Here is a 27,438-nt window from a genome sequence, read left to right on the forward strand (position 1 = left end):
GCAATACTGTTTCCAGGCCTCTCCGGGGAGGGAGCATCCCCACCGAGGCGCCCCCTCTGGGCCTTTTCTCTCACAGCCATCTTCCATCCACTTGCTGGCCCACAAGACCCAGATGTCACGTTTCCGTCTCAGCTCCAGGTCTGGGAGAGAAACCCTCGGTAAGGATGAAGGCCAGATAACAGCCCGATGCGTTACCCTCCCGAGGGCTAGCTGCCTAGGAGGGCTCGTCACAGGTCTCCTAGAATTCTCCAGGGAGGAAATTTCAGACGGGCAGACTTAAAGGGTGGGGATGGCGGAGCCTCGCAAAGGCCACTGGGTGGGAACTGCTCGCTTTTGAATAGGCGTGACTCACAAGAGCCCTACACTGGGGACCCGGAGAGCTTCCGCTTTACCGAATCTCTCTCTCACGTCTTCACTCTGCCCCCAGGACCCGCTTCCTTCTCTGTGCAGATGTGGGCTCTAGAGGCAGCTGTCCGGCAAGAGTGATGGAATGTCCATCAGTAGTTTTTGTATCTCAGGCCCCTTTGCTGAGTGAGGAGGGCAGCTGTGGGCAGCCCTCCTGCCTCTTCCCCCTCTCCAGCCCCTCTGTCGCCTCAGCAACAGGCCTGGCTTCCCCCAGATTTGGCCTTCTTACAGTGCCACGCTTGTCCACTTAGCAGTAGACACTTGCCACTCATCGTCCCTTAAGTCCCAGGGTCTCTGCAGTTCTCCTGGGGGTGGGGGAGGGGGCAGTGGTTTTTTATTCTGTGAATGAATGAGTAATACTAAATGAAATGATACATAAATAGAGCAATTTTTTTCATGGCCAGGCTACATAAATGCCTTTAATTTATTATCATAAAGAAGTTAGGAATATCTATTTGCTCTTTGGCCAAATGACTAAAAGTGTAGCAAATAAAAGAAATGATCCTTCTCTCCATGCTGGTCTGTTTGAGGCAGGGTATTTGGTTTGGCCCTTTCCATTTCTTCCATTTTAATCAAGAATATGTCAGAAGGATGAGTGGCCAGAGACAAACAACCTTCTTTTAATACAAAGCAGGATGTTGTATCTTCATCTGGCAATCATTGACTTTAATTTAACCCTGGTTTTTGGAAACACAGGGGAAAAAGGAAGATAGCCTAGAATGGGGAAATGTTTTTTATTAAATCTGGAGACTCTGCACCTGAACCCAGCTCAGTGTTCTGGACTCACCCAACTGCCTTCTGCTGCTGGCGTCTGGAAGGAGGAGTGAGTTCCTTGGAGTGGACCCCGGCGGTTGGCGGGCGGGAGGCGTTAGCTGTACAACGAGAGTGCATGAGCTCTCCCGATGGCCGTGAACCAGTCTCCCCCCAACTCCAAACATTTCAGACAGAACAGATGCAGTTAAGCCCAAATTTCCTGGCAAGCCTGAGGGCAGGTTTTTCCAAAAGGATCTCAGACGGCGACGGCACATGTCTAATCACGAAAGCCAACCTCCGGACACACGCTCTCTGTTTCCCAGCCGGTTGTGTATGTTTCCTTCACACTTGAACACAAACGTGCCAAGGTGTGACATTTACGAACCCCACCAACTGCAAGCTGCACGCACCAACCCAGCCGCCTGCTGGGTGGGAAAGTGATGAATGGGGGCTGTCCTGCCTGGGGAGGAGGGCTGCTTCCCCTCTGGCATGCCTGCAGCCTTATTTATTACACACCAAAGTATAAAACCGCCCAGCCGGCTGCGGCTCGCATCTCCAGCCCTGGCATTTACCGAGACGCCCCGCCGTCGTCTCCAGGAGGCTCTGGGGCTCTGTTGAGAATCATGCTCGGGAGGCAGCTCGTCTCCTGGCACCTGCTGGCTTTGCTTTTCCTCCCATTTTGCCTCTGTCAAGATGAGTACATGGAGGTGAGCGGAAGACCTAATAAAGTAGTGGCGAGAATAGTGCAAAGCCACCAGCAGACTGGCCGTAGCGGCTCCAGGAGGGAGAAAGTGAGAGAGCGGAGCCATCCTAAAACGGGGACTGTGGATAATAACACTTCTACAGACCTAAAATCCCTGAGACCAGATGGGCTACCGCACCCCGAGGTAGATGACCTAGCCCAGATCACCCCATTCTGGGGCCAGGTACTCGGAATTCTCTTCTAAGGATTACTGTGCAAGCCTAACGAGTTTTGTTGTTCTTTTTTCAGCTGTAATTCATAGGATCAATGCTTTCGAGAAGTTGGCTGTGCTGCTTGTGGGGGTCTTTCTGGGCTGCTCTGGGGTCTTGGGGGGGTGCGGTGGGGGGCCGTGCTGGTCTGTGTTAGAAAATCTGCAGAGGATGTGGGGGACGGTGTCCCCCAGGGGAGAGGAGAGCAGAGCAGTCAGCTCCCTGCTGTGCTATGACTTGATTTCTTTCTTGCTCTCTTGGTGTGGAAACAAGTGCTGACCCATGCGGATAGACCGGTCTAATCATTTGCAGATTCTAAGAGTTGGATTTTCTTAATCCTTCCCAGCAGGGAGAAGCTGCCCTTTGAGTTTTTCACTTCGATGAGATGCGTTAGTTTACTGTGACATTTCTTGCCAGGCTTGTTTATTTGTTTTATAGTAATCTAGGTTACCAAGCCTCTATGCTCAGCCTCTGAACCTTAGAGTTAGAACCAAAAAGACTGCATGTGTGTGAAAATCAAAACTTCGTTGTGTGATTTAAAGCCTGATAATCACAGAGGACCTGATTTATTTCCTTGGGTGTGAACTCAGCCCTCAAGGAAACATCTTTAACTCTTTCTGGGGATGATTGGAGTGAGGTCAGGTTTCAGCGTAGTGATTTGCGAATTGGTGAAACTCAATTTAATTTAAAACATTAAGAACCAGACAAAATGGATTTTGACTTACCTTCTAGGCATCTGGCATGCTGAAATCAAAGGGGGGGGGGAGAAGAGTTATTTTTAATTACGGGAGCATTGAACAAAGAGGTTTTATAAGAATCTGTTGGGTTTTTGTATTCAGTAGGCCCTGGAAAGCTTCATGCAGGTGAAATCTAAGCCTGTCCTCTCACAGACTGAAACGTTTGGGTTGGACCTAGCAGCAGGATCAGACCGAAACCCCACACAGGATCAGCTGGAGATCCGGGGCTGAGCTGGGGTTTCTAACTCGGCTGCATAGTGCAGTTGCCCAGATTCTTCTGTGAGCCTGTGTCAAGAAAAAATTGTTTCTTGGGGCACCTGGGCGGCTCAGTGGTTTCAGCGTCTGCCTTGGGCTCAGGTCATGATCCCATGATCCCAGGTCATGATGGAGCCCCACATTGTCACATAGAACTCTCTGCTCAGCCGACAGCCTGCCTCTCCCTCTCCCTCTGCCTGCCACTCCCCCTGCTTGTGCTCACGCGCGCTCTCATTCTCTCTCTCTGTCAAATACATACAGAAAAAAAATTTTAAAGACTTTATGTATTTATTTGACAGAGAGAGACACACACAGAGAGAGAGAGAGAGAGAGAGAGAGAACATAAGCAGGGAGTAGTGGGAGAGGGAGAAGCAGGTTTCCCGCTGAGCAGGGAGCCCAATGTGGGGCTCAATCCCGGGACCCTTGGATCATGACCTGAGCCAAAGGCAGACACTTAAGGACTGAGCCAGCCAGGCACCCCTAAATAAGTAAAAACTTAAAAAAAAAAAGAAAAAGGGGACACCTGGGTGGCTCAGTTGGTTAAGCAACTGCCTTCGGTTTAGGTCATGATCCTGGAGTCTCAGGATCAAGTCCCACATCGAGCTCCCTGCTTCTCCCTCTGACCTCTCTCTTCCCATGCTCTCTCTCTCTCTCTCTCTCTCTCTCAAATAAATAAAATAAAATAAATCTTTAAGAAAAAAAGGAAAAGAAAAAGTTGTTTCTTTAAGGAGTGACAAAAGAAATAACCTCCAAATACTTATTTTTCAAAGGCCACTTTTAGAGATGGTCCTTTCATCTGACAATCTTTTTTTTTTTTTTTTAAGATTTATTTATTTTAGAGAGAGACAGAGAGAGTGCGCAGGGGCAGAGGGGGAGGGAGTCTTAAGCAGACTCCGGTGCTGAGTGTGGAATGGAACGGAGCTTGATCTCCCAACTCTGAGGTCACACCCTGAACTGAAACCAAGAGTCAGACACTTAACCAAGTCCACTTCCCAGCACCCCGCCCTCCCCCACATTTTATTATTATTATTTTTTTAAATAATCTCTACATCCACTGTGGGGCTTGAACTCACAACCCCAAGATGAGGAGTCACACCCTCCACTGACTGAGCCAGCCAGGCGCCCCTCGTCTGATAATCTTTTGGCTGGAGGGTGACTCATGCTACTTTGTGTTTTCTTAGTGGTGAAGATATTTTCATTTTGGTCCAAGCTTTGACCTGGACTTTCCGTTTCAGTGGATAGGATCTCTGCTGGGCCCTCCCTGGCCTTTGCAGTATGAGCTCCCAGACACGCAGAAGGCAGATGTAGGCTGTCATTTGTTATTTCTTGGCAACCAACACTGAGGAGGCCACTGGAATCCAAATTACATTTCTGCTTCACCCCACCTTCCAGGCGTAGGCAGCCAGCGTGCTGGAGTCAGATGAGGGGGCAAGAAGTCATTTCCTGGCTTTCTTTTCTTGAAGTAGCTATTGGGGGGTCTGGGCGCAAGGGGAGGCTTTCAAACCCTCCTGGGCTCCTGGAGTATTTTCAAACAAACCCCCTTCAGCAGATACTGAGAAGATTTAGAATCATTGATATTCTGGATATCTTCAATACAACTCATCAGCCAATGGGTATGGAAACTCACTGCATTTCGGATTTTCCTGTGTTCCCTTTTTCCTTACATTCCCCACCTCTCTTCTTTTAATTCTTCTTTTTTCTCATTTATTGTTTCACCTATGATTTCCTGTGCTTCTACTATGTGCCAAGCTTTATGCTGGGGATAAATAAGTCCAAGCCCATCTCTGGACAGCTCTGGAGGGCTCTCGTGGGGACAGATGAACAGACAACTGAACACCACGTGATCAACAAAATCTCTGCACAAAAGGCAGTTGGGGAGACAGTGCCAGAGTGCTGGTGGTCGCTGCTTTGGACCTTAAAGGTGACACAAAAAGGATGGTTAACCACTCAAGAAATAAAATTTAAAAATATGTGGGACAGCAAAGAGACAAGAGAGCCCGGGAGGAATAGGCACAGTTGGAGGCCCTGGGCTGTGGGAGGAAGACACAGGATGATCTCAGGGCCTGCCTGGAAGATTCTGTTGGCCGGTCACGGAGCTCAGACCTTAGTTTGCCGGCCATAGTTGTGTTTGTTTGTTCACAACAGTGCAGTGAGGTGAGCTGGTGTGTGTTCTAGAAAGAGGACTCTGACCATGGGGTTCATGGTGGGTAGAGTGTGCAGAGATGGGGGTTGAGCAGACCTGGGCTCTCTTTTCTAGGCAGTTTCATCCTTTTTAATCTCTGGTCCTCCTCCTCCTCTACCTCCTGGATTCCCTCCTCCCCTTCTTCCCGTTTCCCCTCTCCTTTGTCTTCCCTCTCTCTTCAGTTAAAGAAGGAGCTGTAGGCCCTCTTTCTGAGAAGTCACTCGCTAAGAGCAGACCTCAAACCTCAGTGCTGCCCCATGGCCTCCATCTACAAAATGGATGGGACTTGTCCTAGAGACCCCTCCCTCCTCCCACACTGCTCATTCTCCGGTCTTTGGCTTTCAAATTTGACCTGATTATGAGAGAAGGGTTGATACACTTAAGAGGGTCTATGTGGTGACTCCCCAGCATGTGATGACAACCTCTGAATTAATGCATCCTGTCCCACTTGTTTTAAGGGTCCCTCCAGAGGCTCACAAGCATTATTCCATTTGACTGTATTGTGAAGGACCAGAGGAGTATGTGAAATGTTGTAGGCCGGCTCTCAGAACATGACCAGCTAGTAGGAATCAGATTTTCCCCACTGGGGTGGAAGGTCTCTGCTTTCTAAGTGTTCCCAAGTACCTTGGACACCCACCCCAGTGCTAGTTAGCTCTGGTACCAAGGAGCCCCCTTTCCTGGAGCTAACTTCTCACACTCAGACACTAGACTTCACAAATGAAATCTTTCTAAACCATTATTTAAGGGTTTAGAAAAGACCTTAGTATCTTTGCTTGCTCTTCAAGCTGGCAAGAAATTTCCTGACCATTTTACTTAGTGCCCTAATTTAGTGGACAAGAAAAATGATGCCCGGGGGCAGTGGGGAGTGATATCACTAAAGTCACACAGAACTGAGATGGGAGTTCGGGTTCCAGGACAGACATGTTCCTAAAATTCTTAGTGTCCCAGGAACTCAATGCTATTCTTTAATGGCTCCTGATTCGGAATTTTCCCTCTTTCTCCCCTAAAGCCCGTTATTGGCAGAACCTTGGATTTCTTGGAACTTAAAAAACTGTATTTCACATTAGCAAAATCACACCAGGAAACTATGAAATACTTACTTCTCAGATTGCATCCTTGAATTGGAAGGTGGGGCGGTGCTGTGGCGTCTGACTTTCCAAGCGTCTGAAGTCACTTGTCTCCAACCACTTGCTTTGGCTGATTTTTCTATTCCTCCACCAGTTTTACCAAAGGTTTTTACAGACTCCCACATCTGTCCAGTGAGGGGTCTGGTGGGCAGAGGACTGGACATGAGTTAGCTCCACACCGTGTCCCCTGATCACTTGAGATCCGGCCCTGAGCTGTTGCAAGAGAATGCTGGGACTACAGACAATCTGGATTTTCCCTGAAGAGCTTGGTGGAGGCCTGTAGGGAAAAGGAATGAGGGAGTGAGGAAAACGTCCAAGCCCATTTTTAATTCAACAACAACAACAACAATAACAAAGTGAAGTCTAAATGTGCAGCAATGGGAAAGACTTGACCCACTTTTCTGCTTGGATTTCTAATGATAGAGAAAACCCGAATTTCAGATTCCTCCTTCCTTTCTCCTTATCCTGTCCCCATCCCTCCAACCCTTTTCTCCTTCTCTTTCTTTAGAATCCTTTAGAAACAATGTGCTGTTTTCAAAAGACCATTGAATTGTAACTCAAGTCTAGGAAAGTTTCCATTAGTATTTTATATGATATAATCAAAAAACAAGCTACCAATTTGGTGCCACTCTAAATTTTATCAGCGAATCTAGCTCTTACACTAGATCTGTAGTTCCTCGATGGTAAGCACACATTTTAGAAATTTTTCTTTAGGAGTGCTTGGGTGGCTCAGTTGTTAAGCATCTGCCTTCTGCTCAGGTCATGATCCCAGGGTCCTGGGATTGAGCTGTGTATCAGGCTCCCTGCTCAGTGGGAAGCATGCTTCTCCCTCTCCCACTCCCCCTGCTTATGTTCCCTCTCTCACTGTCTCTCTCTCTCTCTGTCAAATAAATAAATAAATAAATAAATACATCTTTTCTTAAAAAAAAGAATTTTTTCTTTAAATAGATAGGCAAGTCCATTCAGTGTCATATTTGAGTATACTTAGTTCCCATTGAGTACTTGCTGAATATTGGTTTGAACGATGTGATAATCATTTAAAATTTTGAACTGAAATATGAAACAGAACCTGAGGTTAAATATTTCTCAAAGGGGAGTTAAAGTTGTTTCAAGATGTAGATAATTAATACTAATTTACTGGGCTAAAGACTACTTTGTTTCCTCCATGTCCTAAGGCAATTAAAGTGTGCTTGGACTGAAAGAGTGGCATTTTGACTCAAAATTTCTAAGAACTCTTATCTCCGTATCCTGAATACAGAAATTCTTAACTCTCTTGGAAATTGATCATTCTTACTGTTTGAGGGTCACCTACTCAAAGGAGCGACAGGGGAGGCTCCTGGCAGCTGGGAAAGAGAAGGCCGGCCGCCCCCAAGTCCACCTCTGGAGATTTCCTTCTTGGCCATTACCAGTAGCCTCAGGACAGTACTTTCCAGAAATACTGCCCCATCTCCTGCCAGCACCACACTCCTTCCAAAGACCAGGCCCTTCTTTTGACCTTCTGGCTTCTTGGTCCTTTTGGTCACCTGCTCTCTTTAGCTAGCACACCAGTCAAGGCCACACCAGCTTTTCTGATGAGTCCCAGGTTGTCTGGAGTTAAACTTGCCCAAAGGACAAGACCAAGGGAAGTTCACAAGTCCTAATGACTCCCCAGTACAATTCTCTGAAGCTTCTCTCTGTATCTTTTTAAAGTCTCCACAAACCGGAGGGCTGCCCCCAGACTGCAGCAAATGTTGCCATGGAGAATACAGTTTCCGAGGCTACCAAGGCCCCCCGGGGCCCCCCGGGCCCCCTGGCATCCCAGGTAAGGATGAGAGAGACACTCTGTTTGTTGCCAGTCTAACTGGGCCCTGTTCCAAAACTGGAGCCAGGGTGAATCGAAATCATTTGGGTTCACTTGTGTGTGATCCAAAGGGTGTGTGTGGAAAATCCAAAAGGAAGTTCGGGAGGGGACTAGGTTTACAGAGCCAATTAGATGCAACAATGTACCAGAAACTCAATAGTATTTATTATTTACCCCACTCGTAGGATCCCACAGGTGTTAGACATCTTGGGGCACCCGGTTCACTGGTGGCAGTAGGGAGGGGGTCTTAACCAGCATGGAGTACAGAATTATGGGCTCTTATTGGACATACTCTTGTTTTGGCGTTTCTTCCACAACGTGCTTCATGCAACACACTCTGTCTAACTTTTGGGGAACTTATGACGTGAAGGTGGGGAGGAGAGGAGTGCTTACTGGGCTGGCCATTGCCATCTCCATACTGCCTTTCACTGAACCACACAACCTTCTGTCCGAATTTGTGTCTAGCTAAGTTTTTCTTCCCTTAATCTCAGGGTCTGTCCATGTTCAGCTATCTCCGGGTTGACTTTCATGCCTCTCTTGGGCTCATGGGAATATTTTTGGGCTCCTGCACCACATGGCAGCATGGGAAATGCTGTCGGGCTCCACTGAGCCACCCTACCCCACTGAGTGTGCCCCAGGCATGGGAGGTCCTGAAAACTGGCTAATGTCTGGGGTCAGCCAAGGAAAGGGTAGCCCAGATCCTCTCTGTCTTAGGACTCCCAAATCTGTCTGAGGGTTAATTGTCTTTCTCTTCGCCAGGTCAGTTCCTGGGGGCAGGACTTCTTCTCGGGGTTTGACAGAAGTCTGCTTTCTCTTCTCTCAACTTCATTGATGTTAACATTTATCATACGAGTTTTAATTTTTTTAAAATATTTTATTTATTTGTTTGAGAAAGAAAGAGATCTTGAGAGAGAACAGGAGGGAGATGGAGAAGCAGACTCCCTGCTGAGCAGGGAGCCAGATCCAGACTTCAATCCTAGGACCCCGAGATCATGACCTGAGCTGAAGGCAGATGCTTAACTGGCTGAGCCATCCAGGTTCCCCAAGTTTTCATTTTTTAATATAATTTTGAGTGGCTTCTGATATGAAACCAAATTTAAAATGAGAAAATATTCTGTTCAACTTTAAACCGTGATTACTGTCTCAGAGTCCATGTCCGTTAACGTCAAGGACATCTGTCCACAGGTGCAGTGACTGGGGGTAGAGAATATTCAGCCTCTTAATACCTTCTGAGGCTAAACTCTCTTAGGGGTACAGAACAAGCTGGCCTTGGCTAAATGTTCCCAAACAAAATAGCTTTTTTTTTTTTTTTTTTTGGCCCATTAACTTGTAAATACAGTCCAAGTTTATTTACCTGGAGGGTTGGCAAGCCTGGTACAATACCTGACCAAAGGCGGCAGGCAAAATAAACAGCGAAGGGAGGGCACCTGGGTGGCCAGTGGGTTAAAGCCTCTGCCTTCAGCTCAGGTCATGATCTCTCAGGGTCCTGGGATCGAGCCCCGAGTTGCGTTGCGCTTCTCTGCTCAGCGGGGAGCCTGCTTCCCTTCCTCTCTCTGCCTGCCTCTCTGCCTACTTGTGATCTCTGCCTGTCAAATGAATGAATGAAGTCTTAAAAAAAAAAACAACACACATTTGTCTTAACAGCGAAGGGGTGTGAAATTCAGCAAATATAAAATAAAGGAAGAGCTGTAGAAACTGTCTCTTAGTGTCAAAGTGAAGAGTTGAAATCATTATCCAAGCCTTGCTTTCAAAATTATTGTTACAATTTGTATCAATGATTTTACATCTCCCTCCATGATAAAAGTGGTGCCCGTCCTTTATAGAAAAATTCAAAGAGACAAAAAAGTACATAGCAAACACAAAAGCCACTCATGTTTCATCCATTTGGGGAAAAAACACTGGAAATATTTTTACATAGTGAAAGGTCCCCCAATGATAGGTCCGTGATCAAAGGAACGAGACTGATACAAAGCAAAAGTCAAGCAAAGCTTTATTTCGAGCCAAGCATCAAGAATCAAACCCACCGTTCAGGGCTGCCTCTTACAGAAAGGGCGACCCCTCCCAGCCTCACAGACTAACTTTTATAGAGCAAAGGCCATGTGGTTGAGCCTGGCCACATACAGGTGGCCAATGAGATTGCAACACACAGAGAAAGCTGCACAGTCATGCTAGGTCACACACGGGTGACCAATTGAATTACAATTCATCCCATAGTAGCTATTTGAACTAGCCTATCACCTTAGTCAGAATTGGTGCCCAAAAGGCGGGGCCCACACTCCTTGGTACCTAGGGAGACAGTATGTGTGCCCCACTGATTGAATGTCTCCACCTGGCCTGACTCATCCCTGCAATCGGGCTCTGTTATCAGGGACTGGTCGACCATATTCTACAGATTTCTGGACTTCTTTTAAGTAAGTTCCCCTGGGGGGCGGGGGGTGGGAAGGGTCAGTTTAAGTTTTACTGTATAAACAACAAAATCACTGTTTAACTGGATGGAATCACTCTGGCTAAATAGGCCTTTACACATAGTATATAAATACTGTTTACATATATTATCACACTGCCTCTACTGATTCATAACTTTTTAATCTAAAAGTATCATGAACAATATTAAATATTAGTAAATATTTTTCTTTAGCTTTTTTTGGGGGGGATGGTACAACATTATTTACTGGGATGTGCCTTTTTTTTTTTTTAATTGAGCTCTTCCAGTATTGTTTGTTTCTAATCTCTGCTATTATAAATAATACTCCAATCGTCAGTCCCCCAAATTTTTCTTTTCTTTTCTTTTCTTTTAAGATTTTATTCATTTATTTGACAGAGAGACAGACAGTGAGAGAGGGAACACAAGCAGGGGGAGTAGGAGAGGGAGAAGCAGGCTTCCCATGAGCAGGGAGCCCGATGCTGACCTTGGGATCAGGACCCGAGCCCAGGGCAGATGCTCAATGACTGAACTGCCCCAGTCCTCAAAATTTTTCATCCAACTCTTGCTCTATGGGAAAAACAGGCTTTGGAGACTTGAGTAGCTAAGGCTGTCTTCAGTGTCCGTGTAAGAGCTCATTTGGTGATGCCCCTTGGCTGTGTTCAGGACTGTTTCAAGTGGTCTTCTTCTGCAATTGAGAGTGAGCATTTTTGGAGAAAGGATCTGCATTTGTATAAGAGCAGATGGTCAGTGTGAGTGATGGGGGCTTTCCCCAGTGATGCCTTCTGCTTGTAATTTAAGGAAACCACGGGAACAATGGCAATAATGGAGCCACTGGCCATGAAGGGGCCAAAGGTGAGAAAGGAGACAAAGGTGACCTGGGGCCACGAGGTGAAAGAGGGCAGCATGGCCCCAAGGGAGAAAAGGGCTACCCGGGGATTCCTCCGGAACTGCAGGTAAGTCACCTTGGGCAGATCTCCATTGGACTTCTAAACTGCCTGGACCCTCGCACTGCAGGAGGCAGAACGCCCCAGCGCCTCCTCACACTCTCACTTTTGGCTCCTGGCCCACTTGGCTGCATGCCTGAGGCTGGCTTAGCTCATACCCGCTTCAGGATGTTCACAGAGGGCCAAACTGTTGTTCAAAGAGCATTTTGAAGTCGTTCTTAAGAAGTTGAAATTCGGGCACCTGGGTGGCTCAGTGGGTTAAAGCCTTTGGCTCAGGTCATGGTCCCGGGGTCCTGGGATGGAGCCCCACGTCGGGCTCTCTGCTCCGCGGAGAGCCTGCTTCCTCCTCTCTCTCTGCCTGCCTCTCTGCCTACTTGTGATCTCTGTCTGTCAAATAAATAAATAAAATCTTAAAAAAAAAAAAGAAGTTGAAATTCAACTCCCTTCTTAGATCAAATACACAGCAGCCCTGAGTATCCGCTAATGTTCCATTTTCCCTATCAGAAGAGATGTTAAATAAAAAGGTTTCTGGCAACTCAAATGTATAAATAACATCTGTCTACCTCGAATATTTTATGTATCCATTTTGTTACATTTACCAATTTAAATCACATATATGGATATGAATATATAAGTATCATCCTCTATCAACTCAAGAATTTGTGGCACAGTTTTCATTTAAATTTTTCTCAGCGTCTTCTTTATCGCTGGAGACATTTGATTTTCGAGTCACTTATCCTAGTTTAGATTAGACCAGACTATATTTATTTCAGTTTGACGTGTTTTGAATCTATTTATGAGGCTATAATTGAATATGTTAGCCTAAGCTTACATGCTCATTTGTCTACTGTTTATTTCTCCTTTAAGTGATGTTCAAAAGTCTTGTTGCCAATAACATCTAAAACTGAAAAACGCAAGGTTAGGTCACCAAGAAAATACTAAGTCTTGGTTATCTCTTTATTTTCTGGCTGATGTTTTCAAAAATTGATTTTTCCAAGGGATTGCTATTGCCGTTAAAAGCTAGCATTTATGTTAGCATAATGGTTGTTAAGGGTAACATCCGTTGTTGACCCTCCTGATCCTGTGGCTGATGGGGAGCTGTGGCTCTTATGATGCCCAGCATCATAAGAGAGGATCTATTGCAGATTGATAGCCCAGGAAAAGATCCAAATTTAAAATCTGAAGTGTGGTTTCTACTGAATGCGGATTGCTACGGCAGCATCTAAAGTTGAAATATTATTAAGTCGAACCATCCGCAGCTGGGGGCCGTGTGTAATTGAGAGAATGTACCATAGCAGGAGAGACCTTTCAAGAACCAGAATACAGAGACTCTTGTCTGAAAGAGCGACTGGGGGAGAACTTTGCCTTTCATTTGGGCGTATCTGGTGGTTGTTTGACCTTGCATAAATTCCACCATTTTTCTGGGCCTTGATTTTTTAAAGTTATAACTCAAGGGGTCTTTTGTGTTTCTCTAACTGCTTTTGAGGTTTTGCCACTTGTCAATGAATGCTGTTTAATAATCGTAGCAACCTGGCATCAATGGGCCATCAATAATTTACAGAGAAAAGAAGACAGATGCCGCCTGGCCAAGTTAAAGGTGTCTCATGAGAAGGGTGATAAACATTCCCAAAGCTAGAAACTCTAACTCTAAACCTGCGATTGTTGTACAAGGCCCAGGGGCCCTGGAGTAGCCAGTCTGATGGAGTGCACCCTGGGCAATGATTAAATTGCTCCATCAATTATTTTACCCAACAACCACAATGTAATAATTTGGCAGAACTGCATTCACACAGTTTTATTATTTTCTTATCATTTTATTTATTTGTAAGATTTTATTTGTTTGAGAGAGACAGAGAGAGAGCATGGGCTGAGAGAAGGAGAAGCGACCCCCCACTGAGCAGGGAGCCCGATGAGGGGCTGGATCCCAGGACCCCGGGATCATGACCCGAGCTGAAGGCAGATGCTTCACCGACTGAGCCACCCAGGCGTCCCCTACATTCCCATGTTTTAAAGGAGGCATTACAGAGGAGGGATGACTGGCCTCAGGCAGCCTATAAAGAAGGGCGACTTCCATGCCTCTTTATTCCCATTTTCAAAATCCCTCCTCTGGTGTCATCCCTTTCTTTCCCCTTCCTTCTGCGTCCACAACCTTCATGCTATCTTTCTGACTGTCCAAATCCTTTCCGTGTTGATTTTCCTCAGTCTGCTTTCCCCTGAGTCTTCCAAACTTCCAATTATTCCCTCTCTCACCCTCTCCTCTGAGCCCCTCCTTTCAACTCCCACTCATTGAAGACAGGTAATCCCAGCAAACTAAAGAATTTATTGATTTAACTTGCACTCAGTTACAATGACTCATGTTGATGGGGGACTGGCATTTATTTTCAAATGTGACTGTCTAAGTGGTACAATTCCAGTGTGAGGGTTTTTCCCACACCACCAAGCATTGGTCCCACATCAGCTAGGTGTCCTTACAATTCAACTCAATTCTGACACTACTTACCTGGAAAACGCCTCAGATTCCAAGGTTAAAGGCTCAACCCTACAAGACCGCCACCCCCAACTTCAGACTCTAAGTCTGCGCTTCTGACATTCTGGCTATGAAGGGGAGGCTATGAACCCTCTTGGAGTTCAAGCAATTTGCTAGCAGGAACTCAGAGAAACATGTTACTTATTCAATCCCTGGTTTGTTGTAAAAGGGTGTAATTCAGGAACAGCCAGATGGAAAAGATTCATAGGGCAAGGTTTGGGGAAAAGGGTGTGGAGGTGCCATACCCTCTCAGAGACCAAGTACCACTCTCCAGCACTTCCCATGTTCACCAACCTAGATGCTCTCTGAACCCCTTCCTTTTAAGTTTTTATGGAGGCTTCGTTGTATAGGCAGGATTGATTAAATCACAGGCCATTGGTAATTGAATTCAACCTCCTGCCCCTCTACCCTTCCTGGATGTGGGGTGGGACTGATCACTCATCTCTAATCACATGGTTGGCTCCAATGGCAAATAGGCTCCATCTTTAGGTTACCAAGGGCTTTCCAAAAGTTATTTCATTAACATAACAAAAGACCCCTTGATCTTTCTAAACACTTAAGATATTTCAATGGTTTTGGGCACTCTGTGCCAAAGGCTGAGACAAAGACTAAATGTATATTTATCATAAATCATAATATCACAGTTCTTTTGGAGAAGAAAATTACACAGAGTGAACAAAATTAAAAGGTTATTTGGCTGCAGGCCTTCTCAGATCCTTTAATATGCTAATGTACATTTAATAGCGGTAAGTAGATTTCATCCATATTTTCCCTGTAATAGTATTTTAATAGTTCAAAAAAACCTTTTGAAGTCTAATGCTCCTTGAAACACAAGGTCAGAACTGTTGATATAGACTATCATTTTAATGGCTTCATAGCATAAAAAATGTTAAAAATTACCATGATTTAATTCTTTCTCTGTTTATTTCCAATCTAGCTGTTACAAATAATCTTGAACTAAATTTACTTTTGTAAAAACCTCATTTCTTTAAGATAAATTTCCTGTTAATTAACTTTCCTTAGATTGCATTCATGGCTTCTCTGGCTACCCACTTCAGCAACCAGAATAGCGGGATTATCTTCAGCAGCGTGGAGACCAACATCGGAAACTTCTTTGATGTCATGACTGGTAGATTTGGGGCCCCAGTATCAGGTGAGATGTAAAAACAAATGAATGACTAAATTAATCAACTAGCAATCTAGAAGCAAGGACGGAAGGAAGGTAGGAAAAAGGTGAGAGAGTGAGGGAGGAAGGTAAATGATGAAGGAAGAAGACACAAAGAAAAGAAGACACTAAGAGAGTTGAGAATTCTTTCTGATTCCGGTTAAAACAATCAGCTCATATACAGATTCCTGTTGGATTTCAAAGTAAATGAATTAGAATTCAAAAAGATGAATACACTTTTATCTTTTAAAAAAATATTTTATTTATTTGTGTGTGAGAGAGAGAGAGAGAGCAAGAGCGGGGAGGAGAGGGAGAAGCAGATTCCCCGCTGAGCAGGGAGACTGCCCCGGGCTCAATCCCAGGACTCTGGGATCATGACCTGAGCTGAAGGCAGACGCTTAACTGACTGAGCCACCCAGGTGCCCAAGTTAACCTGTGGTGTCCTAAGGTGCAGGGGAGGGGGCGGAGGGTGCTTGTGGGTGGTCAACCCCAGAGGAGAGGAGTGTTTTATCATGGACAAGGTTTAGAATTGCTGCACTATGATGACAATAAAAATGTAGTGACCTTTTCACTGGTCTTATTATAGTCCAAAAATATCCCATAAACAATATGCTGGCTTATTGCCTGATTTCCCAACACAAGTCACACTGTTCTCAGTGCCACCCCCACCTTAGTACAGCAAGGAGAAGGAAAAACCATGTTTAAATTTGTATTTAAAAATATAATTAAAGGGTGCCTGGGTGGCTCAGTGGGTTAAAGCCTCTGCCTTCGGCTCAGGTCATGATCTCAGGGTCCTGGGATCAAGCCCCACATCTGGCTCTCTGCTCAGTGGGGAGCCTGCTTCCTCCTCTCTCTCTGCCTGCCTCTCGGCCTACTTGTGATCTCTGTCTGTCAAATAAATAAATGAAATCTTTTAAAAAAGAAATATATATATATATATATATATATATATATATATATAATTAAAAAAATAAAAAAAAACTTTTCGGGGCAAAAAGAAGGCTTACAGCCACATAGTCAAAGGACAGCAGGAAAAGTCTACCCAGAATGACCAGCTTGTGGTGGCTGAAAGTAAGGAAGCTGTAGGCACTGAATGATGACTCCCAAATTGGTCCAAGACCTAAAATCCCCAGGAGCTATGAATGGTACCTTATATGGCAAAATAAGGGACTTCGCAGGTCTGATTAAATTCAGGATCTTGAGATGGGGAGATTATTTTGGATTATGTAGGTGGGCCCAAGGTAATCACATTGTCTTTGAGAGCCAAGGAGGTCAGAATCTGCCAGGAAATGATGTGACCATTGAAATAGAGACTGACATGACATGGCTGACGGAGAGGGAATGTCGACAGCCTCTCAAAGTTGCAGGAGGTAACTTGGGAAAGGCTCCAAATATGTTTTGTTGGGTTTGTGTTTAAGTTTTCGTTGTTTGTCTTCTGTATCTATTATTTTCTCGAATTTCTTGCTGGGTTTTTTTTTTTTTTTTAATTTCCATTTCACATTGTTTGCTTTCTCCATCCCAAGATGGAGTCGCTCTGGCTAAATAGGTCCTTATATTCTGCATGTCCTTAATTACATATGCTGAGGATGAATTTTCCTTTTTGCTTCTTCCAATTTCTTCTGTCTTATTTCTGTGTTGTTTTCTTTACTTTTTCTATGTCTTACCTTACTTATTAGTCCCAGTTTTTAGTTCCTTCTCTTATCTGAACATTTCTGCTAGGAGTTCCTGCTTTTTGTTTAATACTGTTCTTTCATAGAAGGATTTGCTTTATTAACATATCTTAAACTCAGGATGTCTAAATTCAGATTTAGTTACAGTTTTCGTCTACTACCTGACAACATTTCTTCTTGGTGAGTATTCTTCCTCTATGGGTAGTTTCTGCTCTTCTTTTCTACTTTCTAAAACTGACTTGTGGTTGAAAGAGTTGGGTTTCCTTAGGCCAGCCACAGATAGTGGTTTCTTGGGGGGAGGAGGGACCACAGGGGGGACTTCAGCATACTTCTGGCTTGTACCTCCACGGCTCCCTCTCCAGCTACCAGGAGACTCACTCTGGTCCTTCAAATGTGGCCCTTCTGTGTGTTTTGTGTTTTCTCTGTGTGGCCACACTTCCTTTGCCTCCCTCTGTAGACTGCACTGGGTCTGGGAAGACTTCTGAGACAAGCCTGGCACTTCTACTTCTCTTGCCTTTTAAAAGGAGCCCTGTTTTTGGTGGTAGTTTTGGAAATCTGCCATTTTAGGACCACTCACCTCACTTTTTGTACTTTATCTAGCAACCTTCCCCCAAAATATCACTTGGACTTCATCTCAGCCCCCCTCATAAGAGCTTCTTTTCAGCATGTGGCCTTTCTCCGTCAGGGAGTGTCTTTTTTCCAGTACTGTGAGATCAGCCACAGCTTGGCCTCCTCAAAACTCCCTGCCCAGCTCCCATGTTGCTTCCCTGAGACTCTGTCTGCTGTCTGTTGCATTTGACAGACAAGTATTTTAAGTTTATTGATTTTCTGTCTCCTAATCTTCTGAAAAATGGATTCTATCTGGTGTTTGTGTTCAATGCTCCTTATTTCCCTATGTGGTACCCAGAAGGAGAAGAGGAAAATTATGATGGATGCAGTCGCCATGTTAAATTTGACACAAGTGCTTTTAACGCCTTGATTGAGGTTTCCACCCAGCTAAACTCAGAAGTAAATGGATATATGAAATGATCCAAGTGATCTTTCATCACACTTCAAACAGTTTTAAACCTTCTTATGTGACTTTCTGCTCTGAAGGTTGACAATTTTCCTGTAATTATTTTGTTACACACCTCTGGGCTGCAGTTTACGTAAGCATCTAGAGAAGCCCAATGGTTCCATTGTTTTCAAGGGCTTTATAATCAAAGCTCAAAGATTTAGTAGTTGTTTAGAACTCTCTTGGATCATCACTTGGTAACAACCATCCAATAGACAACAAATTGAGCATTTTCTGCTTTTCAGCTTTGGGAGGGATGAGACAGAGGATTACTGCAATTACAGCCATACAAAGACCTGAAAACTATAGCAGAAGTGTGTTACCTCTGCTTTCAGTAGCTTCCCTTGCAGAAGAAAGCCATAGGTGGATATGATACATATTCACTTTTATATTTCCACATGTAGACATTTCGTTTTTTCCGCATCTGGTCTCTTAGTTAGCCTTAACATGCTTCTGCAATCTACTTTGTATAGTAGCTGTCATTGTTTCAAGAAAACTAATATCTTTTCCTGTCATTTCATTCCAGCTTTATCTTCCTGAGGCATTGAAAATTGTCACACATGTCTATGTATGTGTGTGTCTAATACATCTTGTGAAATGTAAAAATCTAAACACACATAAACTACTTTCTTAGAGTCCTGTAATTTCAATCTGCCTTTACTTTTCATCTGTGAACTAATCTCCAGCCTTATGAATGGGTGTGACTGATTTTTACACCAGTTCCTTTATTCCCAGGATATTGAATATGCAAGCCTGGCACTAAATGAAGCATGATCACACTTCTTCACTTGGTTCAACTTGACTCAGAAGCAGGTGTCAACATAGTACCCTCACAGCTTCTATCTTACTTGATTGCACCTTTGAAAAAGAGCGTAGAACTGTGTCATGCTGTCTTTTTTTAAAACAAGGCCTGCTTTTTTTAAACAAGGCCTGCTGCTATGGTCTGAATGAGTCCCTCTAAAATTCATACATTGAAAACCTAAGGCCCAAGTTAATGGTATTAGGAGGTATGTCCTTTGGGGGGTGATAACCTCATGATGGCAGAATTCCCATGAATGGGATTGGTGCTCTCATGAAAGAGACCCCACTGAGTCCCCTAATCCCTTCTGCCACATGAGGATACAATCAGAAGTCTGTGACCTGGAGGAAGCCTCTCACCAGACTGTGTTGACACCCTGCTCTTGGACTTCCAGCCTCTAGAACTGCAAGAAAGACATTGCCGTAAACTCAAATGCACTAAGACAAGGTCACTAATCTGAAAATGTATCTGAAAATCCATAAGAGCTTGATGGTGTATATTCATTCATCTTTCCAAAATGCACTCTCAACTCCCACCTCGTTTGGAGTTGGGAAGAGTTTCCCTTTTGCTCATCTCTGTGCTTTTGGATTCATTCTAACCTTTTACAGTGTATTAGTTCCTATTAAGTTCCTTTCTGTTGGGTGGCCTAGAGTCTTACAAGAAAACTCACATCTTTTAAAATACATTGATCCTTTACAAATGAGAAGGATCCTTATTTTTAGTAGCAAGGTCATGCTGCTGAGTCATCGTGGAGTCTTTCTCTTTATGGTACATAATTTCTTCTACTTACAATGAATAACACGATAAGTTTCTAAAACTATTTGTTCAGAACTAATCAACATTTATCTGCTAAAATACTTCTTACCTCTGACTAACATCTCTGGGCTGAGTGTACCCACCCACTGTAATGCTATACACGTGGCTCGTTTTGTTAGGCCAAAGAGGCCATGGGTTCATCCATGCAGGGCTCTGTACCTTGTCCAAAGAGTCCTAGTGGTAGTTAACTGATACCTAGGAATAGTGTGTACCTCACCATAAGTGCTTATTAGGGATACACGGTACACACACTGAGAAATTTATTTAATTTAAAGTAGGAGGTGAGAGCAGATAAAGGAACAGTCCTACAAATAAAGGCCAGGAAGAGCCTACATGCCATATAGGATATAAACAACAAAATGCGAAGTCATACAGTGTATCTTCCAGTCCTCAATGTACAATATGTTAATATAAATGTGGGTAAATACCTGCCTTTTTCAGGTGTGTATTTCTTCACCTTCAGCATGATGAAGCACGAGGATGTTGAAGAAGTATATGTGTACCTCATGCACAATGGCAATACAGTGTTCAGCATGTACAGGTGGGTGGTCTCCTCTTTCACAAGGGTCAACCATGCCGCCATTGCTTGCTCAAAGGATGGCAAACACCACAGAGTGTAGAAGAATCAGGAGCGTCTGACTTGTCATCACTGAGAGCTCCCATATACCAATATGTGGCCAGATTATAATTACTATTTGGGAAGAAATAAATCTGATGAACTTGAGAATAAGCAGGTTGATGAGAGGCCTTGAGCTGATTCCTAGCAATACTCCCCATAATTAATCATTTATATATTTTTAAACATTTTATTTATTTATTTGAGAGAGAGAGAGAGTGCGAGAGCACATGTGCTTGTGAGAGCAGGAGGGGAAGGGCAGAGGGAAAGGGAGAGAGAGTCTTTCTTTTCATAAAGATTTTATTTATTTATTTGACAGAGAGCAAGAGAGAAAACAAGCAGGGGGAGCAGCAGGCTGTAGGCTCCCCGCTGAGCAGAGAGCCCAATGCAGGGTTCGATCCCAGGACCCTGAGATTATGACCTGAGTTAAATGCAGATGCTTAACCAAGTGAGCCACCCAGGTGCCCCTATTTGTGTTCTTTTCTTAACTTATAAATTCTTTTCTTCTTTCTCAGGCTTTTCTTCTATTTGCTTGCTCTCCCACTCCCTTTGCCAGAGTTTACCCCTATTGGTGATCTTCTCTACTACCTTCCTCAGCTGGCAGGTAGAGAATTGGGAATAGGCCCTGGTCTTTAGGCTGTTCTGCTGCTCTGATATTTATCCTATCAACCTGGCCCTAGAGCTTCTTCTAAAAAAAAAAAATTATTTTAGGGTGCTTGAATGGCTCCGTTGGTTGAGTGACCAACTCTTGGTTTTGGCTCAGGTCATGATCTCATGGGTGGTGAGATCGAGCCCTGCATGGGGCTCCCTACTCTCGGGGAGTCTGTTTAGAGGATTCTCTCAGCCCCTCCCTCAACTCGCTCTCATGTGTGCACAGGTGTGTGCCCCCTCCAAATAAGTAAGTAAATAAATAAATAAATATATCTTTAAAACATTATCTTACAACTTAAAGAAATATTACAACTTGTTCTGATATAAGCTTAAGATGTGGGAAAGAGGCAGAGAGCCAACATCTTTCTCATAACTAAATGGGTGGTGAGTTATTTACGAACAATTCTGTGGCTGCTATCTTATCTTTTGATGACTTGGGAGGATTGCCATTTCTTCTGGAGTCCCCCCCCAGTGGGGGGATGTATTTGAAAAACCAAAAGAGAAAAAGATAAGTACGTGGAATTGCTGCAAAAAAGACACTCAAGGGGCGCCTGGATGGCTCAGTGGATTAAGCGGCGGCTGCCTTTGGCTCAGATCATGATCCTAGGGTCCTGGGATGGAGCGCTGCATTGGGCTCTCTGCTTGCTTGGGAGTCTGCTTCTCCCTCTCCCTCTGCCTCTCCCCACTGCTTGTGCTCTCTCATAAATCAATAAATAAAATCCTTAAAAAATAAAAAAAGACTCAATATGGCAGCTCAAACACTGCAGGGCTCTATGTTGCTTGACCAACTCCAGGATGGGGAAGGACGGGGACGAGAGGGTGGAGGAGGGATTGGGGGATGTGGGGTTAGGAGGGAGGTGCTCCATATGGGTTTTGAGAGATGCAGACTGGTGAAAGCAGTTCTGCCACCTGTAAAAATGACTTGCAAATTCTCCCTGGTCATCGTCATTGCCATAGTCAGAAGGCGAAAAGAGCAACAGGCTTGTGAACATGTTTATGCGTCATCTCACATTCTATTCAGAGAACACAATTACGTTGTTGTCCAGCCCTAACTCCCCTCAGCCTATGCAGGGGCAGCTAGGAATGTAGAGCTGCTCCTCCGGAAGAAGGGAGGTGGAATCTGGTGAACAGCCAGGCTTCTCTGCTCCTCTGGCTACCAAGTATCTGTTGAATTCTTCTTCCTGCATTTAGAAGATAAATCTCCCCATCTCCACCCCCATGGAAGACTGCCTAAACTGCAGTTCATGCATCCAGCTCAAAGCCACAAGTCTTAGGAATGAGCAATCCTTTTTATCAAGTCAGCCTCTCAGCTGTTTTTCTCTTTGGCCCCTGATTCTGTCCCCTGGAGGACCTTCCCTGTTTGTCTCCGTCCAAAAGGCGAGTAGGTGTTCCCTGGGGTCTTTCACTGCCCAATTCCTGCTGGTGCAAATTAGAAGGCTAAGAGTATTTAGTCAAAGACCCCAAGTCCCTTGTGAGCCAGGTTTGGATTTCTGGGCAATACCATTTCCTCAGAAACTTATCAGGCTTTTGTTCCATTTGCTGCCAGTCAGTAACATGTGTCAGCAAACCACATCCAACATTCTTTTCTTGACATCTAGTTTTTCAGCCTGTTCTTTCCTTGATTCCTTGTCTTCATTCCCTTCTGTCTTAAATAGTGGTGGTTACCACAAGATCTTCTAAAACAACAGATTTAGGTAGAAAGGCAATATTTGTAATCCATCAGGTTATGTCATAGGCCATGTCTATTAGATCGGATGAGAAGTCTTAATAAGACAACATCAACTTTATCTCTGATGTCTCTGGTTGACTTTTCCAACCCTGTTAGACCTCAACTTTCTAGACCCTCCCTTTCTTCTTCCTGTCCTTCAGACACACCAGTTTTTGTCTGAACTCGTCTTTTGCAGAAACATATTACTAAAAGCAGTATTTTGGCTTTTCCAGTCACTTCCTTGCTTAGGGTATAGGCTTGGTGGACAAAAGGTCTGCTTTCTATGTTATCAGATGTTTTCCTAAATGTTTTGCCACAGCACAACATGGATCTCCAACTTTCAAACCCACAATCTTTGTCTCCTCAGTACTTTCTGCCTGATCCTGAGCCAATGCAACATGTTTTAGTTTGGGTTATAGCAGAACTCTGCTTTAGTACAAAATCCCAAAGAAGTTAGGGTAGACTAAATTGCTATAACATTAGCCCAATGGCTTAAATGTAATGCAAATCCCTTTTCTTCTCCTGGGACAGTCCAGAGTGGTTGTTACAGGTTGGGACAAGTGAGAGATAGCTTCCCACTACGCAGTTTTCAAGAACTCAGGCTACAACACTTGGCTTCCAGGTCATTCTGGTCATCGTCATTACCATTCCACATGGTCATCACGAGAAAGAAGCAAGAAGAGGGGTTTGGGAGAGTTGTGTTGTCCAATTCTAGAAGTGGTACATGTCTGTTCACATGCCATTTGGAGAACTTAATCCTAGAACTCTAAGTGCATGAGAGCCTGGAGAAGAAGGGGAGGACATATTTTGGTAAAGAGGTGATTTTCCATTGCAAAGGCTAAGTAGTTGGTGCTTTTTTTTCTTTACAGCTATGAAACAAAGGGGAAGTCAGATACATCCAGCAACCATGCAGTACTGAAGCTGGCTAAAGGGGATGAGGTTTGGCTGAGAATGGGCAATGGCGCTCTTCATGGGGACCACCAGCGCTTCTCTACCTTTGCAGGCTTCCTCCTCTTTGAAACCAAGTGAATATATGAATAGACCAGCTCTACTTTTGGGAAGACTTATGGCTGAGCTGGCATTGTTGTGATCTGAGGGATATTAGGGTTAAGGGTTCTACTCAGGAGCTCAGAAGAAGAATCCACAAAACAGTCATCTCAAGTGACCTTGACTAATATACTTGGCATGTTTACTCTTCCCCAGGCACCTAAAGAAGAATTCCTTCTTGATACAGGTTGGAAATAATTGTTTCCATCAAAGAAGTCCTTTGCAAAGAATTTGGCTGCTCTGTTTTTAATTTAATAGCAACTTCCAGGAATTCCTGAGGTTTGGGGTTCATCATTCTTTATAACATTTCAGAGACAAGGGTGCAGTGACTAGGGTGGGGCCGGGCAGAAAAAAGGGCACTTGCGAGGACCAAGTTACCAGAAACATTTGTGAAGCCTAGACTGGGAAGTAACACTTTGATCCAGTGGGTCAATATTTATGAATAAATATAGATAATTTTAGTAATTCCAGATAGCTTTTAGATAAGGAAAGTATTCACAATGCCCATAAATAATGGACTCCTTTTTTTTAAAATAAGAACACTGCTGTAATTAAATCTTGACTTGTAATGGCTTATGTTTTTGGATATAGAATTTTCTCATAATCCAAAATTGGGTTTATCAGGTATGATTTATCATATTGGCTTTTTCCCATTGGGTTTCTTGTGTTACAATAGATCTTTGTTGACCCTGGCCTGGAGAACCAGCTGAGGTGAGCTTATGTCCATATACACAGTATACACAATGTCCTTATTCTCTCTCATTTTAGAAATTACCCCAATAAACTTTACTGACATGTCATTTGAGGAGCTGTAAACTCAGTTATATACAAACTAATGGATAAAAAATATAAGGGCATTCCATTTAGAAAACATAAAATAAAATCTCTTAACGTTTTTAGAGATAAAAATTGATATGGCCTTTTTGATCACCATATTTAGGCAATACTTACAATGGAGCTGTGCTCCTTTCCTTTTGCCTGTCCTTCCCCAAAAAGGGACAAGTTCAGGAGATAGTACCCAAAATTTGTTTGTTTTAAGCAAAGAAAGCATCATTGGAGTATGTGTTTATCTTGATGTCGAATCATATTTAAAATGCACTAGAGAGATACCTATCTGAAACATACCATTTAATGAATTCCCTTAGAAAGCAATTAGCCCTTATTTTATTTTCTGTTACAATTTCAATTTCCACAAAGGCTTTTAAACTATGGGTTTAATTGTATTGATTACCCCCTACAGCTAGAAGCAGAAGAAATTAATTAGGGCTGCCCTATTAGCTAACTTAGTGTGCTCCATGTTCAGTTCTGTCTTTGACCCGTTCTTTTGATCTATAAATATTTTTAAACTCTTCCTGACCAACACAAACAATGCTATTTTAAAGTTAATGGATATTAGCCAAAATGTGCTTGACTGGTTGGTAATGTTTTTGTGATTTTGTATATATGTCTCCAGTTGCTTCTGGGGCTGTGTGGTCATGGGTGTTGAGGTTTACTATTTCCAAACATCATAAATACCTTGTAAAAGTGTATTGCCAATAGACAATTGAATGTTGCATGTTGCCCAAAGGGATTCCATGTTTAAAGAACATACACTATTAATAAAGTACCTTAGAAGAAGACATTGGCTTAGCTTTAGATAAAACTGAGACGAGAAAAATGTAAAAGCATTGTATGGAAATAAATATACTTTTGTTAAATGTATTGTTTTATAATGTTCTTAATAAAGTTGAATAGTCATACATTATAAGTCACCACAGTGAGTTTCAACCGGACTCCACACAGCCCCGGGCCCAACTCAAGGCTTGACATGGGGCTTGATCCCATGACTCATGAGATCATGACCTGAGCCAAAACCAAGAGTCGGATGTTCAACCAACTGAGCCACCCAGGTGTCCCTCTCTGCCCATTTTTAGTTGGATTATTTGGTTATTTTTGGTGTTCAGTTGTGTAAGTTCTTCGTATGTTTTGGATATTAACCCCCTATTGCATATGTCATTTTCAAACATCTCTTCCCCTTCAGTAGGCTGCTTTTTTGGTTTGTTGATGGTTTCCTTCACTGTGTGAAAATAGTGACGTTTTACTGGCATTTCACTAGCTCTTTGGTTATTCTGAAATACTGTTTATATGGAAGACAAGATAGATGGTTGATCTTTTTTTCACTTTTATTTATTAATTTTTATAATAATGAGTTAGTGTCCTAGAAATCTTCAAAGTGATTTATAAGATCTCTTAAAAAGCATTTTTATTAACTTATGATTTTTCATATATTTAATATGCTTCAATCCACCAGAGTCATTATTATAATTTAATGGCCCCATCATAATCATCAGTGGGAGACCCTTCAAGTAAGTACCTCTATTCTTTTGACCCAGAATCGGACTGGTATAAATCTCTCAGCAGGGCAGAGGTGAGTGGAAACTGTGGAGATCTATGTCCCAACCAGACTTTCATGCTTTGACCTTGGGTGGGACTCCAGTGGCCTGAATTCAGCAGCATCAGGCAATTATGTAAGCTATTTGATTAAAGCCAAGAATCTGACTGATCTAAGAGAAAGGGGTAGAAATGGGGAGACAAGTTAAGATAAGATGGAGTACAAAAGCAAGTTCAGAAGAGTGATTGCAATGTAACATCATTTATGTAAATTAAAACTACAGAATATTATATATGCATACAAAATACAGTATATAAACAGTATAGTTACAGCATCAATAGATATAATAGACTGTGGACCATGTATCAAAATCATGGGAGTGCATGTGTCTTGATTGGTGGAGTGAGCAGCAGAAAAGAAATGTAAATTTGGGTAGGAGGGAAGGGTAAAGGAGACTTTAGCTATGCAAGATGTTAAAAAGCAGGGGGCCTGTGATCTATTTACTCCCTTGAGTACATGGATGACTCGAGGAATAAAGAAAAAGGCAGGTAACTCTCCTTGTCAGTTGTACCTTTTGTACCTATTTACCTTGGGTAAATAGATGAATGATAGTTGCTAGAGGGAAGAGGATTCATCTATTTGATGCATTTAACAGATAGCTCTTTACTTATGCTAAATAAACCCCAAACCTAAGAAGCATGGTTCCAGAGCTAAGTAACTGCCTGGGATGTAAAATGAAGTCTGTTAGGTATCTGAGAAACTCATTAGAGACCTAAACTATAGCCATAGGTCAGAGGGTATATTATTTTGCTAGGGCTTTAACAAAATATCCTAACTTCCCCCGCCCCCAACCCTCTTAATAGTTGTATTAGTCTGCTCAGGCTTCCATAAATAAGGTACTGCAGGTTGGGCAGCTTAAACAACAGAAAGCCATTTTCTTTCAGTTCTAGAGGCTAAAGGTACAAAATCAAAGTATCTGCAAGTTTGGTTTTGTCTGAGAAACTTTTCCTTGGTTGGTGGATAGCCACCTTCTGCTATGTCCTCACATGGCCATCCCTCAGTCCTTGCTTTCTGTGACCTAATCTTTTCTCATAAAGACACCAGCCGTATTAATTAGGGCCAACCCATATAACTTCATTTAACTTTAGTTAGCTCTTTATAAGCCCTAGTCACATTCTGAGGTACTGAGAGGTAGGACTTCAATATATGGATTTTGAAGGGACATATTTCAGTCTGTAACAGGGGGTATGTGTCCAATGTAGGAGAGAAGGGCTGTGTGAGATTTTCCAGACCTCTGATTTGGCTCAGCCTTTCCATGGCCTGTATCTTTGAACCTATTAGTAAAACTTGATGCTGGGTAATATCTCTGACTCATGTGAATCTAATCCTGGTTGT

General features: G+C 43.4%; 1 protein-coding gene across 1 annotated transcript; it reads left to right on the top strand.

Moving 5' to 3' along the window:
* The first annotated feature begins 1,696 nt into the window (after positions 1-1,696).
* On the top strand, positions 1,697-25,373 carry C1QTNF3 (C1q and TNF related 3). Its single transcript, XM_080804818.1, has 6 exons — positions 1,697-1,865; positions 8,100-8,211; positions 11,474-11,628; positions 15,170-15,299; positions 20,092-20,191; positions 23,495-25,373. Exons 1-6 carry the CDS (start codon positions 1,782-1,784, stop codon positions 23,652-23,654), a joined length of 741 nt encoding a protein of 246 aa, XP_080660944.1. The 5' UTR covers positions 1,697-1,781; the 3' UTR covers positions 23,655-25,373.
* Positions 25,374-27,438: the final 2,065 nt, after the last annotated feature.

The sequence above is a fragment of the Martes martes genome, assembly GCF_963455335.1.
Source record: "Martes martes genome assembly, chromosome: 5".
NCBI classification, from domain to species: Eukaryota; Metazoa; Chordata; class Mammalia; order Carnivora; family Mustelidae; genus Martes; species Martes martes.

Coding starts and splice junctions, on each gene's coding strand:
- C1QTNF3 (XM_080804818.1), top strand. CDS start 1,782: ATGCTCGGGAGGCAGCTCGTCTCCTGGCACCTGCTGGCTTTGCTTTTC. Junction 8,212..11,473: donor CGGGCCCCCTGGCATCCCAG/GTAAGGATGAGA, acceptor TTGTAATTTAAG/GAAACCACGGGAACAATGGC. Junction 15,300..20,091: donor ATTTGGGGCCCCAGTATCAG/GTGAGATGTAAA, acceptor TGCCTTTTTCAG/GTGTGTATTTCTTCACCTTC.